The sequence below is a fragment of the Poeciliopsis prolifica genome, unplaced genomic scaffold, assembly GCF_027474105.1.
Source record: "Poeciliopsis prolifica strain line A6 unplaced genomic scaffold, Auburn_PproV2 SCAFFOLD018, whole genome shotgun sequence".
In the NCBI taxonomy this organism is placed as follows: Eukaryota; Metazoa; Chordata; class Actinopteri; order Cyprinodontiformes; family Poeciliidae; genus Poeciliopsis; species Poeciliopsis prolifica.
The window spans coordinates 7,199,052-7,213,775 of NW_026562393.1; the positions used below are offsets into that span (position 1 = coordinate 7,199,052).

Here is a 14,724-nt window from a genome sequence, read left to right on the forward strand (position 1 = left end):
TTATTGCAAAAATACAGGATCCCTCTTTCCCCAACACTGACACACGCTCAGTCTACACATACCCACGTAAAAACCCGCCTCCAGCGGCTGCCCACTCTTCTTCTGCCTCCAGCCGTCACTCATAAACACACATTCCAGTTTACATTCATTCGCTTTCATCGCCTCTGTCTACACGTCAGCATGTAGACGCGGACCAGCAAAGACCACCAGCAGCATTAAAACACCTCCTAATCGTCGTCTTTGTCCGTGTGAGCGCCCCCTTGTGGGCGGGTGGGTCTACTTCCTGGCTGTCTCTGACAGGACTGTGAGGGAAAGTTGATTTGCATAGCGGACTCATGCGCTACAATTGGCTACATTCTCCCACATCCACAACCCAAATAAAAATAACAATCAACAACAACAACCTAAATGAACAATGAAAAACAACAAGCTAAGTGCCAACCTTTGGTTTTTGTTACAACGATCAATCAATGTCAGGAAATTCTTGCAAAACTTTACATTGGCCAGTTTATATATATATATATATATATATATATATATATATATATATATATATATATATATATATATATATATATATATATATATATATATATATATATATATATATATATATATATATATATATATAATAAAGCATACAATAAACTGACTAGATATGTCAGAATGCTACTCATTTGTGAGGGGAAGGATTTAAATGTTCAACACCACAGAGTAATGGTTGACATCTCTGAAGAAGATAGCTCACTGGCTGAAAATATACCTCTAATACATATTTATTATATAAAGCATACTCTATCAGACACGTTAACTGTATCAGGCTGAAGATGTGCCGTTTTTGCTCCCATCTGGGTCTCGAAACCAGCGTCAGAAATCATAAAAGTGGGAATTTATAAGTGCCACTGAAGTTCACCTGAGGCCTTGAAGTAAAACAAAACCAAAAGGACTTCTCTTTCTCTCGCTCTCTCCCCATCAGCCTTCGATTAAAAGTGCCCTTCTTCCCTGCAAAGTGCACTTGAATCATCCATGTTCATTGATAAAAAGCCTGTAAGAGGCAGGTTTTCTAACCTACATTCCTCTCTTTCTCTCTCGTCTTCCTTTCTTGACTCCTCGGTTGTGGTGCTACTGCTTCCCTTTCAGAACAAAGAAAAGCAAAAGAAAGCAAAGACCAAAGTAACAGGAAGCGCTTTTCTCGTTAAATCTCCCAGTAGAAGCGGGAAAGCCGTCATTAAGTCAGCGAGCAGTTTCTTTTGGGGTGAGGGAAAAGGGGGCGAGTTTTGGGAGTATTTTAGGGGCGGAAACTCCATCTACACACTTGTGAAGTGCACTCCACTGCTATTTGAAATGCAGACATGAGGAAGTACCACTTTTAGTTTAGCAATATTTGTTAATTATCAACATTCCATAAGGTCTTATTAATTAACATACAGGTTTCATACATGTGTTTTTCTGTACAGGTTTAGTTATCAGAGTTCAGTCTCAGGAAGGAAAACAAAAACCTCAAGGAAACCCAGCAAGAAAACGAGAGCAAAAATATGGCAGTTCAGATACATGTGCGTCCGACGGGAAAATGCCCATGAAGAAAGAGGAAGAGGCGTGGCTACTTGGTTAGAGTCTCCCATTGAGCTGAAAGGTCCTGTTGGGGTGGAGGACGAGTTCGTCCGAGTCGGACACCTGGAATCCTCCTAAAAAAACCCCGCAGGGAGACGAGAAACAGTCCCGGGAAAGAAAGGGAGGTTGTAGTTTAAGGGGTCAGAGTGACTGCATAGACAGAGTAAGTAGGGAGGGAAGGCAAGTAAAGTGGGGAGCTTCAGGCGCGGAGGGAGGCTCAACCTCAGTGCAGATGTGTGCGTGCATGTGTTTGTTTCTTAGGAGAAGGTGCTGGAGCAGGACGGCTGTCGAGACGATGGTCCTGAGCCGATCCTAGGTCAGTCGAGGCGACGCCGCCTGCGACCTCGACACCGCTGCGTCGTGGGGAGGTTTCAGAGGAAGGGGGCGGGGGGCCGGATATCAGTGAAGCAGGGTGGGGCTCTGGTCCGAGGACAGCTTGACCCCCGTCAGACACAGCCAGAAACTTCCAGCGCTGCCCGACAGCTCCTGGACAGGGAGGGAAAGGAAGAACTACAGGTTAGGGAAAAAAACGATACCTTGGAGAAGAACACTGCTGGATCAAAATGGTACTAACTCAAAAATGGAAACATTTTGTACTGTTGGATCTTTAAAAGACCCCTTCAGCAGATTGGAGAAACCCAACAATCAGTTGCACCTCTTCATATTAGCCAGGTTCAGCAGATAGTCTCCTCTGTCTTAAAAGATTATTTTCAGCTTCTTCCCTTCAGTCAGACATTTTTAGTCCCTAAATGTAGGACATCCTAAATGGTCAGTATTATGTGTTTTCCAGCCACATACTTTATAGCACAATCAACTTCTAACAACCTTCAGTTGTAAAAATGCTACACATATCAATCAGGCTTAAAAGACATTGCACTTCGTAATTTAACGTCTTGAAATTGGGCATCTGTCTCTTTAAAAACTCCTGCTTTTTGGGAAATTACACCTTTAGGAAGTTATTACAATATTGCTCCTCTATTAACCCTTTAACAATGTTTTACTAGGACTTCACTGGGAAGCTTGGTATTATGAGCTCAGCAGATGTGGAGTTTACTGAAGGAGCTGAGCGGGGGAGGCCTGCTCTGTAAAGCAGAAGCTTGGAGGAGGAGCCGCGCCTTGGAGGCGGAGCTAGGTCCAACCAGGGAGACTAAAGGATTTCTCAAGCACACACGAAAGAAAGAAAGCAACACTTCAGGTTTGTCTTTGATGAAGGAATAACATTATAACATGATGTAAAGCTGAAAACAGCTCTTACTGCGGTTGTTGAAATGAATAAACTGAAGTGACATTGATGCTCTCAGAGGTTCTTCAAATGGATTTTATTCATATCTTTATTTCAACATGTGGTTCACACTAGTTTAATTTTTATGTTTTACTCATCTCTTCTGTCCTGCTTCGATTTTAATTTGGCTTGCGGAGTTTCAAACAGTTATATGTGAAAGTTTCTGGTCACGTTGAAGTGTTCTTACTTTTTGTTATGTGTGTGTGTGTTCCTGGTTAAACACACACACACACACATACAAATGTGTGCGTTGCTTATTTTGTTATTTTCCTAACAGTTTTTCCTCCCCGCACAATTTTTCATCAATAAGTTTGAACACAGCTCTCCAGGGTTTCCCCCAGTGTATTATAAGCCTGGCGGGCCACCAGGCTTTACTTGTGCTCCCACCAGGCTTAGCATTGCTTATTTATTTAAGTCTTTTTAAAATGTTTGCATTTTTAAAGACTTTATTGTTAGTGTTTGGGTATTAATCTTCAAATCTTCCAGTAACACATAATTATCAAGCGGTATTTTAAAATTTCCTGTCAACTAATCATTTTTTAACTCAAAAACAAGAGGATGAATGATTGCCGTAGCCCCCAGCCAATGGGGTTAGCAAGTTTTCTGGGGGAAACCTTGCACTCTATGAAGAGCTAGTTTTGTTTTTAGCTCTGACCTTTTGTGAGCTACCTTTGTTATGGATGGAGACAAAGACAGTATGGTGTCAGCAGCTTTCCTCATGAGTGTGAAGAGTATAACAAAAGATTTCTGTCTTAAAATCCATGTTTCCTTTGGTCTTATGTAGTAATGTTAGGTGTTCTCAGCTCAAAACCATACAAATCTTAACCACTTGTAAACCATCACTGTGTGTGCATTACAAGAAGTTCACTTTTTGAGTTGTTGAAATATTCAACAATATTTACATTTATACAGATGTTTTATTGTTTCTGGGTTTACAAACACAGTGTATTTGTAGATTTTGTCTTCCTATTCTTACAATAAATAATATTTGTTTTGTTGAACATAAAAAAAAAGACCAAAGACCAAAAATAATCTTTAGCACCTGACAGTCGAAGAAAATTAGAGAACACTCCCATGATAAATGATACGTGCAAATTAAAACTATGCTGCTTTAGTCCTGGATTAGTCTAGAATGCCCAAAGCCATGAAACAAATTCAATCTGAGATCTAACAAATGGCCCTTATTTGGTTATTCTCACATGATTCATTTAGGTCACTCACTTCCAATTTATGTGGCACACAAAGCAGCAGAGCCAAAACATGAGCAGTAAGCTGCTCTAAAGAAGCAGAGTTTACCTGTGAAGCAGTGAAGGGAAGTGGTGATGAAGAGGTGTTGGTTATGAGGATGGAGGAAGTGATGGTAGTGGAATAGCAACAGGGACTCAGAAGAGAGGAAGTAAGCAAGGAGAGGCACTGACATCAGCCTGCTTCACCTTAGAGAGAGACAGAGGAGACGCAGAGAGCAGGGGGGCAGATTGGAAACAGGAGAACAGGAAGAAATGAGACAGACAGTGAAGGGGGGAGAAAAGCACAGGGACAAGCAATGCGTGAAACGTGACCACGGGACATCAGGCAGGTGCAGTTAAGAACAAGGCCACAAGGAGGCAGCAGAGCACTGGAAACCCAACTCACAAAGCTGCGGGTTGTAGTGAGGCGGCTGCGGCGGGAGGTCACTACCGTGCCGCTCAGGCTGCGTCCGATTCGCCTCTGGTTCTCCCCATCATCTGGCTCCGCCCCAAAACGTGGATCCCGCAACATCACTGGCTGCAAAGAAGGAGAGGGAGACAAAACATCCCTTATCGTCTCTGACTGATGACCCGTGAACACGTGACAAGATTCTGCACAATAAAAAAAAAAAAAATCATTAAGCAGGTGTTGCCTTGTTGAGGTAGGTGGGGGTGCTGGTGCTGTCCGCCCCGTACACACTCCTCTCCATGTCGGCGTTGGGGGTCTTGGAGCGCGTCTGCCCTCCCATCCTGGATATCAGCCTCTCAGATGGGCTGCAGCCTGCAAACATGCAGATGAAACGACGAATTGTGATAAATTCATTATTGAAATAATCGTTGACTAATTTAGTGATCGGTTAATCATTAGTTGGAGAATACAGACTCAAAAAAGGCTATTTGTAGAAAGAAAAGACAAACATACTCAGAGCATGAGCCAAAACTGTAGAAATACATTTACATTTTGCATTGAGGATGAAAACTCCTTTCTAATTAAATATGTTTCACCCAAAAATACTCAAGTGACAAGAAGTTTAAGCTTCACCTTGGGCAATAAAATGTTTATATTCTTATTTAGAACAAAAATGATATCTTTATCATTTTGTGCATTCTTAAAAAGACTTCCTGTAGAAAATGTAAATTGTTCCACCAGCCATTATTACATGGTTACCACTGTGTTTTTATTTTCTGTTCTAGCTCTGTTAGGAAACTGGGAAAATGAAACCACTTAGCTAAGAGAAAGTCATTAAAAGTTCTTTAATCTTTATCAGAAAGAAACTGTAACGTTAGATTAGTTAAATAGTGCGATCCAAAATGAAGAGTTTAGCATACAGCCCATCCATTTTAAACCTAATTATGTTCAAAAATTGAACTCCATCTGTCAGTGTCGAATATGAGTCACTGCCCAAAGTGAGTCACTGTAGGCAAAAAATGTTCAGACCAAGGCAGCACAGAACAGACATTTCAATCCTGGAAGCTTTTGCCACTGTTTTGTTGTTTTGTTTGTTTGTTTGTTTGTTTGTTTTTAAATCTGATCAGTTGTGGCCGGATGTACAGTGGAATTTATTTTATGACAAGAATATCATTTATCAGATGGTTCCTGTAATCAGTGCCAGTTCACAAAATCTGAAATGTTCAGCTCTAGAGCAGAAGTGAATCAAATCAATGAAGGCAACCCTGAAAAGATCTGAACTAGTTTCAAAGTTTCAACATGAATATGTCAATATTATTTACAAAGCAGCATTCCTATATATTTATTCACCTTTTATAACTCAAATATCCACATTTTTTTCTTTTTTTTAAAGAATACACAAAGTGCTTAAAAACATATGTGGTCGATATTTCTACAGTGGTCAGTTGATAAAGATGTCGTCTGCAAAAACCATTAATAATTCCTACCTTTGACTTTAATGAGGCCAAAATCCTCACAATTTAAACTTCAGTCTTAAAACTTCAGTTTTAAGACTGAAGTTTTAAGACACCTCATCACAAAGTTGACGAGGTGCTATAATTAAATCCAGGTTTTACGAATTAAATCTTCACTCATGCAACATGAACTCTTCTACTGATATTCAAGCCATGTTTACATTGATAAAGGTCACAGCAAAATGTTAGTATTATAATTTCTGAATTTTTGGAGAGAAAAGGTCTCTAGGAAGTAAATAAAAAACCTCAACATGCGGTTGAGGTTTTTCACAGTAAAGTTTGATGTGGGGAGAAACATTTCTCGTGTGCACAGATGAGCATGCTGTGCATGACCCAACTCACAGATTGAGCCCTTCAGGGGAACAATTACAACTCTGTTATTTGCAGAGATCCACAGAGGTCTGTCCAAAAGCCTCACAGTTTACCACTAGATGTTAAAAGCTATACTGTTCAAGACTCAGATTCATGAGGTTTTGTAGGTCACGACACTTATTTACATTTATTTACAAAAAAAAGGAGGGTAAAGCATGAATAAAACATTAGTGGCTGCCATCATTGTCATATTCATCTGGGGATATTAAAATGCCCAAATGAATGAATCACAAATGTTGAAGTCATTTTTTCCCCATCAGATGGAAAAATCACAACTTCAGTAAAATTTGAAACAACAAATTTAATGCAGATTGTAACAAATTAATTACTAAAACTTATGCACATTGCTTCACATATGCATGCAGTCACTAATAGTTAGATAAACTATCTATTATCAGGTTACATCACATCATACACTTTTTATAGTCATCAGCAACGTCTTGAGCTAATTCCATCTGGATATTTGTAGACTACGTGGATAAGAAGTAAAATATCTATCTATCTATCTATCTATCTATCTATCTATCTATCTATCTATCTATCTATCTATCTATCTATCTATCTATCTATCTATCTATCTATCTATCTATCTATCTATCTATCTATCTATCTATCTATCTATCTATCTATCTATCTATCTATCTACTATCTATCTATCTATCTATCTATATCTATCTATCTATCTATCTATCTATCTATCTATCTATCTATCTATCTATCTATCTATCTATCTATCTATCTATCTATCTATCTATCTATCTATCTATCTATCTATCTATATATATATATATATAACTTTTTTTTTTTTTTTTACACATACCACAAATTTTTTACATTTTTCAGGTCAGAACTTATAAAACTTTACCAAATCTGCATGTGTGTGTCTGATAAATACTTGGTCAAATTAAACTTGCTCTTTATTATTCAGTGGGTAGAGTATCCAGAGATTTTACTCAAGTAAAAGTAGCAATACATTATAATATTACTCAAGTCAAAGTAAAAACTATTCCTACAGTTTTTCCAAAAGGTTCCTCAAGCAAAATTGTAACTTGTTGCAAACCAACTCTGCTAAATAAGTTTTTACTCTTCATTGAGAAATTTGTTGGGAGGCTCATTTTTACTTTTACCTGAGTAAAAATATGTTGAAGTATTGCTACTTTTACTTGGGTACAATATTTGGCTTCTCTACCAACTTCTGAGTAAATGTATGAAACCACAATGTGTCTGCAGGTGTGTGTGTGTGTGTGTGTGTGTGTGTGTGCGTGTTTGTGTGTGTACCTGATCTTCCAGCCTGCAGACTGGCCTGGTAAAGGGAGTCCAGCTCGGACAGCTCAGCCTCTTCACGGTCACAGCAGAGATCGCTGTGCTGCCCTGGGGCATGCTGGGAGCTGTAGTGCCCTGGAGAAGACTGACAACTGTAGCTGCAGCTCTGACTAGGGTTCTGCGGCCTGATGGGAAAGCACCGGTCCGGGGGCGTGTCGTATGGTGTTACCACAGCATCCGGGCGGTCCAGGCTCCAGGAGGACCAGTGACGCGTGCTTCCATCGGCGAGGATGGCGTGCTGCTGCCACCCTCCGTCGGGGGAATGTGGGCGGGGCGGCTGCCAGAGCGGGGTGAGGGGTTTCCTCTGCCCATAAGTTTCCAGAGGGTGTGACGGGGGCGGAGGGGGGTTGTGTGTGGAGTGTGAGGCGTTTGCGGTGTGTGTATCCCAGAGACGAAGAGGAAGTGAGGGTAGAGAGATGGCTAAGTGCTTCCCCAGGGGTCGGACACTCACTCCCCCGGCCTGCAGTAACTCGCACAGCCTCACCCCCGTCCCCTCACTCCCATCCTCACCTTCCTCACCAGCACACCTGCCCTCCTCCTCCTCCTCCTCACCCTGAACGGACGGGCTGCAGGGGTGACTGATGCTGAGGGTGAGCGAGGGTCTAGGGGGAGCGGGGCGGTAAGGCGGAGGAGGCGGGGTCGGGTTCTGACCCTGAGGACCGGCCCTGCTGCTTGTCGACTCATCCTCTTCCTCCTCCTGATTGGGTGTCAGCAGTACTTGGATCGAGCCAGACTGTTCACTGGAGCACACAAGAGAGGGGAGGGGCTCCAGTCAGACAACTCAGAGCAGGAGGAGAAAAAAAAGAAAACGGAAAAACCGAGCAGCTTTGACGTCAGGTGAGTTACTGCATCGAGGGAAGGTCACAACAGCGGGGTAAACAAGCACAAACACACACTTACAGAACCAAACACACGGTGATGACGCCGCCTGCCGCAATGAGCCATGCCGTTATGAAGCACAGGCTGATGGATCAGCGTGTTCAGAGAAACCCTAACAGCAGATTCCACTTTATTAAAGTACAGATCTACATACACCAACATGATAATTAACAAAGCTTCTGCTGCTCTGAACTTTGAACCACCAGAAATTATTACTTTATTGATTTGCTTTCACTGATGTTTGAAGCATTTGATCTTCAACACCCTGCCTAAAGTACCTATAATTTCTTCATGCATTACTTCCAGGCTTGTAGTCCTTTACAGTGGCGTTAATCAATACTTCCCCACAAGTTATGAAGGTTTTTCAAAGGTTTTCTCTTGACTTCGGCTGCTTTTTTGCTCATTTTTTGCCCAGTCCTCCTGCCTGATTGTGAATTTTAGTTAGCGATTAATCTACTGATTACTCTGTTGACTAAAAGATTAATCAATTGACAATCTACAGATTTTTCATTAAAAGGAGATGAAACGTCGTTAGTGGAAAAACACAATTTGACTTTTCTTTCCCACTAAACAGTGGTGTTGTCATGACAACCTGGTGGCGGATGCTGCTTTCACTGAGTCTAAGCCGGGTCTGATCAAGATGATCTGATTAACAGATTATTTCTTTTCTATCCGCTTGAAACTACTCCTGAATTTTGTGAATTTTGGTCTCTTCTTTTGCAAACCATAAAACCAACAAATATGTGGTTTGCTTTCTGTTTAAAACATACAAATTTAAATAATTTTATTGAGTCTTGTACTACATTTAAAGACAAGGAAGCCACTGTATTTCAACTGAAAGTTATGGGAAAATAAGTTGAGCTCCAGTCTAGTGCAAACACACTGGTTCATTTCTTGTTCATTCATTTTTACATACTGGATTCATATGAGCTTTATGCCATTTACATATATTTTTAATTTTACTGCAAAGTAATCGACTCTTTTATTAAGCATTTAATTGATTTATGGAGCGAATTAAAGTACCGTAGTCTGAGGGACAGCAGTTTTAATTTGATCAATTTCCAGCTGAACCTTGTTTTCGCCAACAAGGAGTTAAATTCTGGTTTATTTAAGCATAATATTTAAAAGCCGTTGAAAGCTGAAGTAACCTACTGCAGGAAATGGTTGCAGATAAGCTGTAAGTTAAGTGACAATCTGATAAGGGACATTTGAGTCTATTTAAGGATTTTTGGTACATTTTTCTAGATGTTACTTCAGCATTAGGTATATAAAGAATATAAATGTCAGTGATTTTGGCTCAATATTGATTTTTATCTGTGTCTGCTATTAGAATATGTGTAATAAATGCCCATCAACAAGTTTAAGAGTCTCTTTATGCCTAATTTGCTCACAAAACTGTGAGGTTGAAATATGCTCACAGACCAAGGAAATGTTTGGAAAGAGTTGAATGTGCAGAGAAGGGTTTTATCTTTGCATCGAGTTCGTTTGAGTATGTGTGAGAAGCAAGTCCGTAAATGTGATTATTTTAGTTTGGCGTCACATGGCCTATGTGTCTTCGAGAGCGTGAGCGCCCCCATCCCCTACATTAACTCTTATGTCGCTTTTCAAGCCCTTGTAATTACGAAGAAGGCTCTGCAGCAGCAAGCTATAAATCAGAGGCTTATGTTGATCAATAGAGGAGAGGAGGAAGGTAATAAAAAAGGCTGAGTGCTGAGAGCTTTACTTCCACCTACTCCTTCCCTCCAGTTCCACTGGTAACAGATGGAGTCCCTTTTTTCCCCCAAAAGTTTCACTACGGTCTAAACAGAGCTGTAATGAAATGCAGACTAAAATCAATATTAACAAGTTAGCACATCCAGGCTTTATTTCCACCGATGTGATTACAGAAAGTTAATTTGGCTCAGAGCAAAGGAAGATGCCTAATACATTTTCATGAGCACCCTTAGGGAAACTATTTTTGTAGTACTGCACCATGGCTCGACGAGCATCAGAAAAAGCGAGTGAATGTAAAAGAAGGCAGAGGTAAAGTTTATTGTAGACGCATGCAGACTCAGAAGTAGCTAACTCACTAGTTCTGGCAGCTTCTTTGATGGTTTTAATTCTATCTATAAGGCTCCCTTGTGAAAAACACTCTTCAGTGCAGAGACTGCTACTAAGTGAAGAAATCTGAGCGTTTATCTATTTTCAGGCTCAGTCAGATGTCAAGACTTCCCGGGTTTATGTAGAGAGCAAGAAAGAGCAAGACTTTCAGAAGATTACAGGAAGGATAAAAGAGGTACAGCAAGTCACTTGGTTTCGTTCTTTATAGGCTCCAGCGTTTGTTACACAACATGCTTGAATTCTTCTACACTTTACTGCTATTTTAGTAATAATTGCATCTTTATCCATGCTAATCGTAAACAGATGATTCTGGGATCTGCTCCTGCTATAAAAAAATTAATGACAGCTCACAGAAAGAATTATTACTATATGTTAAATATAGTTGGATAAAATAATTATTTATAAACATCTGAGAGAATCAGTGGCCTAACAAATAAGGTAACATTCACAGGAATATGATCAGATTCTGGACTAAAAATTACCCAAAAAACTTAGAAAGCCTAAAGAAATATTGATCAGGGACATTTTAAGATGTTAAAAGTATAATTGGGCTCTGGATGCAAATGATCAAAAAAGGATGGATAACTCAGAATCTGAAAATGCTAATTTTAATTATATTTGTGGTAATTTAGCACAAAAAAAACAAACTTTTTTCTAATTGCATGTTTATTTTAACTCTGTGAGCAAATATAATGTTTACTTTGAAAGCTTTTAATTTCATAGATGATCAACTGACATACAGTATATTTGATAACATTTTGTTCGCCTCTCATACTAACATAATGAGAAACGACCAGACTGAATTACTGAAACACATTGAGCATCGAAGATCAAGAAAACAAACCACACAGCACAGGATGTTTGACTGCAGCTGCTGGACAGAAGCATGGCAACAGACTGAGGCTTTACAGTTTAGAGAAGGACGTGTCAGCAGCGCTGAAAGAGCAGAGGGAAGCCTTGATAGCACACACAAACAACAATGCAGAAGAAGCAGTGAAGCACAGAGACGCAGAGAGCAACACCGACTCAGTTTTCATTCTCAACGGAAAAACACAGCAAAGCTTTTTACTGCATTGCAACAAATACACAAAGGGGACAAGAAGTTCCTCTGTAAAGTATCAAATGGTTGCTTGAGAACACACATTGAGACACACAAACAGCTGGAGGCGTTTGGGTGGGGGTCACAACAACACAGGCCAGCCAGAACTAATGGAGAACACCCAACAACGAGTTGAGATACACAGAAGGTCGGTTTGAGTTGAGGAAACAGGGGGATTTTTATACAGGCACTGCTGCGGACACATAAGGTGTGTGGGGGGTGAGGGACAGTTGTGGTACCTGCTAAGCCCCTGTGGGTGGGCGTTTCCCGTGTCCCGTTCCATTTCCTGTTCCTGCCTGCGTGTGATTGGGCCCCCAGTGCTCCTCATGCACGCAGCTACAGCCAATCCACTATGAGCGTTAGCCTCATGCAGGGGTCTGAGCACAGCTGAGGGTGTTAACAACAGGGGGGAGATAAAAGGGACAAAAGACAGAGAGATATAACGACAGAGTGGCAGCGAAAATGCAAAGAGAGCATAAAAGTAGTGGAAGAAGGTTAGGATGAGAAAACAACAGAGACAGAGAAAAAAGTGCAGAAGATGGAAAGTTTGTCTTTTGGAGGGCTGGGGGCCTGCATGCACTACACTGCAAAAACACCAAACCCTGCCAAGGATTTTCTGTTTTTAGTTCAAATACCACCTAAAACAAGGCAAAACTAACTTACAAGCAATTTTTCAGCTGGTTTTAAGTCAATATTGATTAAAAAAGGATTAGTTCTATTACCAGATTATTTCACTTATGATATGTCCATAGGTACTTGGAAAGATTTTGTGTTTTTGCAATGTACACTCCCCTACTGATAGCCTATTTGGACTTATCTTGAATAAAAATGTCAGCATAGCATGTTTTCATCTAACAAGCCCACAAACATCAGTGATCAAAGACATGTAAGCTGAAACTCTTACTGAGCCTAAAGCTGTGCTGTCTGCAGACATAGCAGTAAGTGCTTATTTTGCTCTGAAGTCGCTGATAAAACATTCAGCAGTTGCTCAGATTCTGGTTCATTTTAAATTAATTTCGCAGCAGTGCAGTAGTTTGTTAGTTTGTTCCAAATGAGCATTTCAGCTCTGGATAAAGATGTACTACGAATCAGACTCAAAAATGAATAATGAATAAAAGTTACAAATATTTTTACTGTGGTTTGCAGAAAAGATGTCTTGAGAGTCTAAGGAAAGAAAAATGTTTCACTGTTTATGTTGAATAGTATTAATATGGAGGAAAAAACATGAAATCTCCATAACTACTACTAATCTGTATGGTTAATAGTAGATAACCATTCAGATTTTGGCTTTTATAGGTGATATAAATTTCACACTCCTGCTCAGACGTCAGCTACTAACTCCGTACAAATCAGAAGAGGAAGATGGAAATCGAGAAAACAAAAGCCGAGGCTGTTCGAGAAGCGACAAACGAAGAGAAACAGGAGAGAAAAGTGCAACAAAAAAACCCACGGCTTCTTTCTCAGCGAGCCACTCTGAATTTAACGCCATTGTGAAAAATAAGCAATGATATAAAGTGCATGAGTCAGCAATTTGGTAATGTAGAGGTCTTTGAAATTCTAGCTGTAACTTTTTATCCCCTATAAAGTATTCTAGAATATTTTTTCTCATGATACAGCAGTATTAATGTCCAGAGATTGTAATTCAAATCTGTCAAAGCAGATCCGAATGCACTGCAGCCTCAGCCAAGTGAACATGCTAACGCAATAAATGTATGCAGGCAGTAATGTGAGTAACCAACTTTATGATGTTTTTTAATGCAGGTAATAATTTTTTAGCCATGGAGCGATTTGTGTCACAAAGTTTGAGAGACTGGTAGGAAAACAAGTGAATTTGAGTTTAAAACTAAACTACAGAACTGAGACGATAAAAAAATCCAGACAAATGACTTTATGTTTGATGCATCCAAAGTTTCTGTTTTAATTTTACTAGATCTCATTATACAGACTAATCTAGATATTATAGATCTTCCTTATAAGTGTCATTTGGCACTAACACTAATAAATTAAGTGAATAAATCCCATTTGGTGATCCTCAGGGATGCTTTTCAGTATCTACATGCTCCCCTTATTTCTTACCTACGTACACTGTTGACCCCTTGGAATATATTTTTGAGACCTATCTAATCTTATATTTTTGAAAACGAGAGTAACCACATTAGTTTACTTTTTACTTCAATGGGTGAATTTGCTCTTTGTTATTGGTCTTCCTTCATTATCTATGTTGTATTTTAATTGGGTTTTGATTTCTGTAGTTTTGATTTGTAAATGTCAGTGTGTTGCTGCCACATCTCTTCTCTAAAAGAGATTGTTAATCTCAAAGATACATTAAATAAAGGTTAAATAATGTCTAATATTAAATAGGCCAACTCACATATTTAATTTGCTGCCAGGTTAAAGGCTTTCCTGATAAATTAGGACATGGTGAAACCTGCATGTTTTTTTCAGTAGGTTAGATCATTTACATGTTGGTTAGATCATTTACATGTTGTATAAATATATGTTTATCAGGCAAATCTATAAATCACTGAAGGCTCTTGGATTAAAAGCATCTTAGAGTTGAATATCGGTTCTGAACCGTCGGGTCATCTGAGACGTTGGGACCCAGTATTTCCAGAACCAAAACAGAGGAGGAAACCACATCTAGCTTGCATGTTCTTCAGCTCTGGAGCAAACTGTCTAAATTTTGAAATGTTCAGAAAATTTCAAGGCTTAAGATACTGTAAACACAACCTTCCCATAAAGGCAACATTTATTTAATCTTTCTCATCTTAGTTATCTACATGTTAAAACATTTTTTTGATTCTTTTATATATTGCTTATATTTAGTGTATTTTTTCCTGTTATACAAATAAACTTGCCTTAATGAATCCACGTTTTTAAAAAAAAAATCAAAATTTTAAAATTTAAAC

At 39.5% G+C, this 14,724-nt stretch overlaps 1 protein-coding gene across 5 annotated transcripts in view; it reads right to left on the reverse strand.

The window, feature by feature from the left end:
* Positions 1-644: 644 nt before the first annotated feature.
* The window catches only part of LOC129368115 (inactive ubiquitin carboxyl-terminal hydrolase 54-like), a 71,396-nt gene continuing 57,316 nt past the window's right edge, over positions 645-14,724 (reverse strand). For 2 of the 5 annotated variants that reach the window (XM_055042963.1, XM_055042965.1), the window contains 5 exons: positions 12,055-12,202; positions 7,693-8,477; positions 4,773-4,900; positions 4,526-4,657; positions 645-2,097 (listed from right to left, as the gene is read on the reverse strand). In XM_055042963.1, coding sequence (XP_054898938.1) covers positions 2,011-2,097; positions 4,526-4,657; positions 4,773-4,900; positions 7,693-8,477; positions 12,055-12,202 — 1,280 coding nt within the window. In that variant the 3' untranslated portion in view covers positions 645-2,010. Of the gene's footprint in view, positions 2,098-4,189; positions 4,327-4,525; positions 4,658-4,772; positions 4,901-7,692; positions 8,478-12,054; positions 12,203-14,724 lie in introns of all 5 variants that reach the window. The other 3 variants (XR_008606783.1, XR_008606782.1, XM_055042964.1) reach the window with 3 other exon arrangements.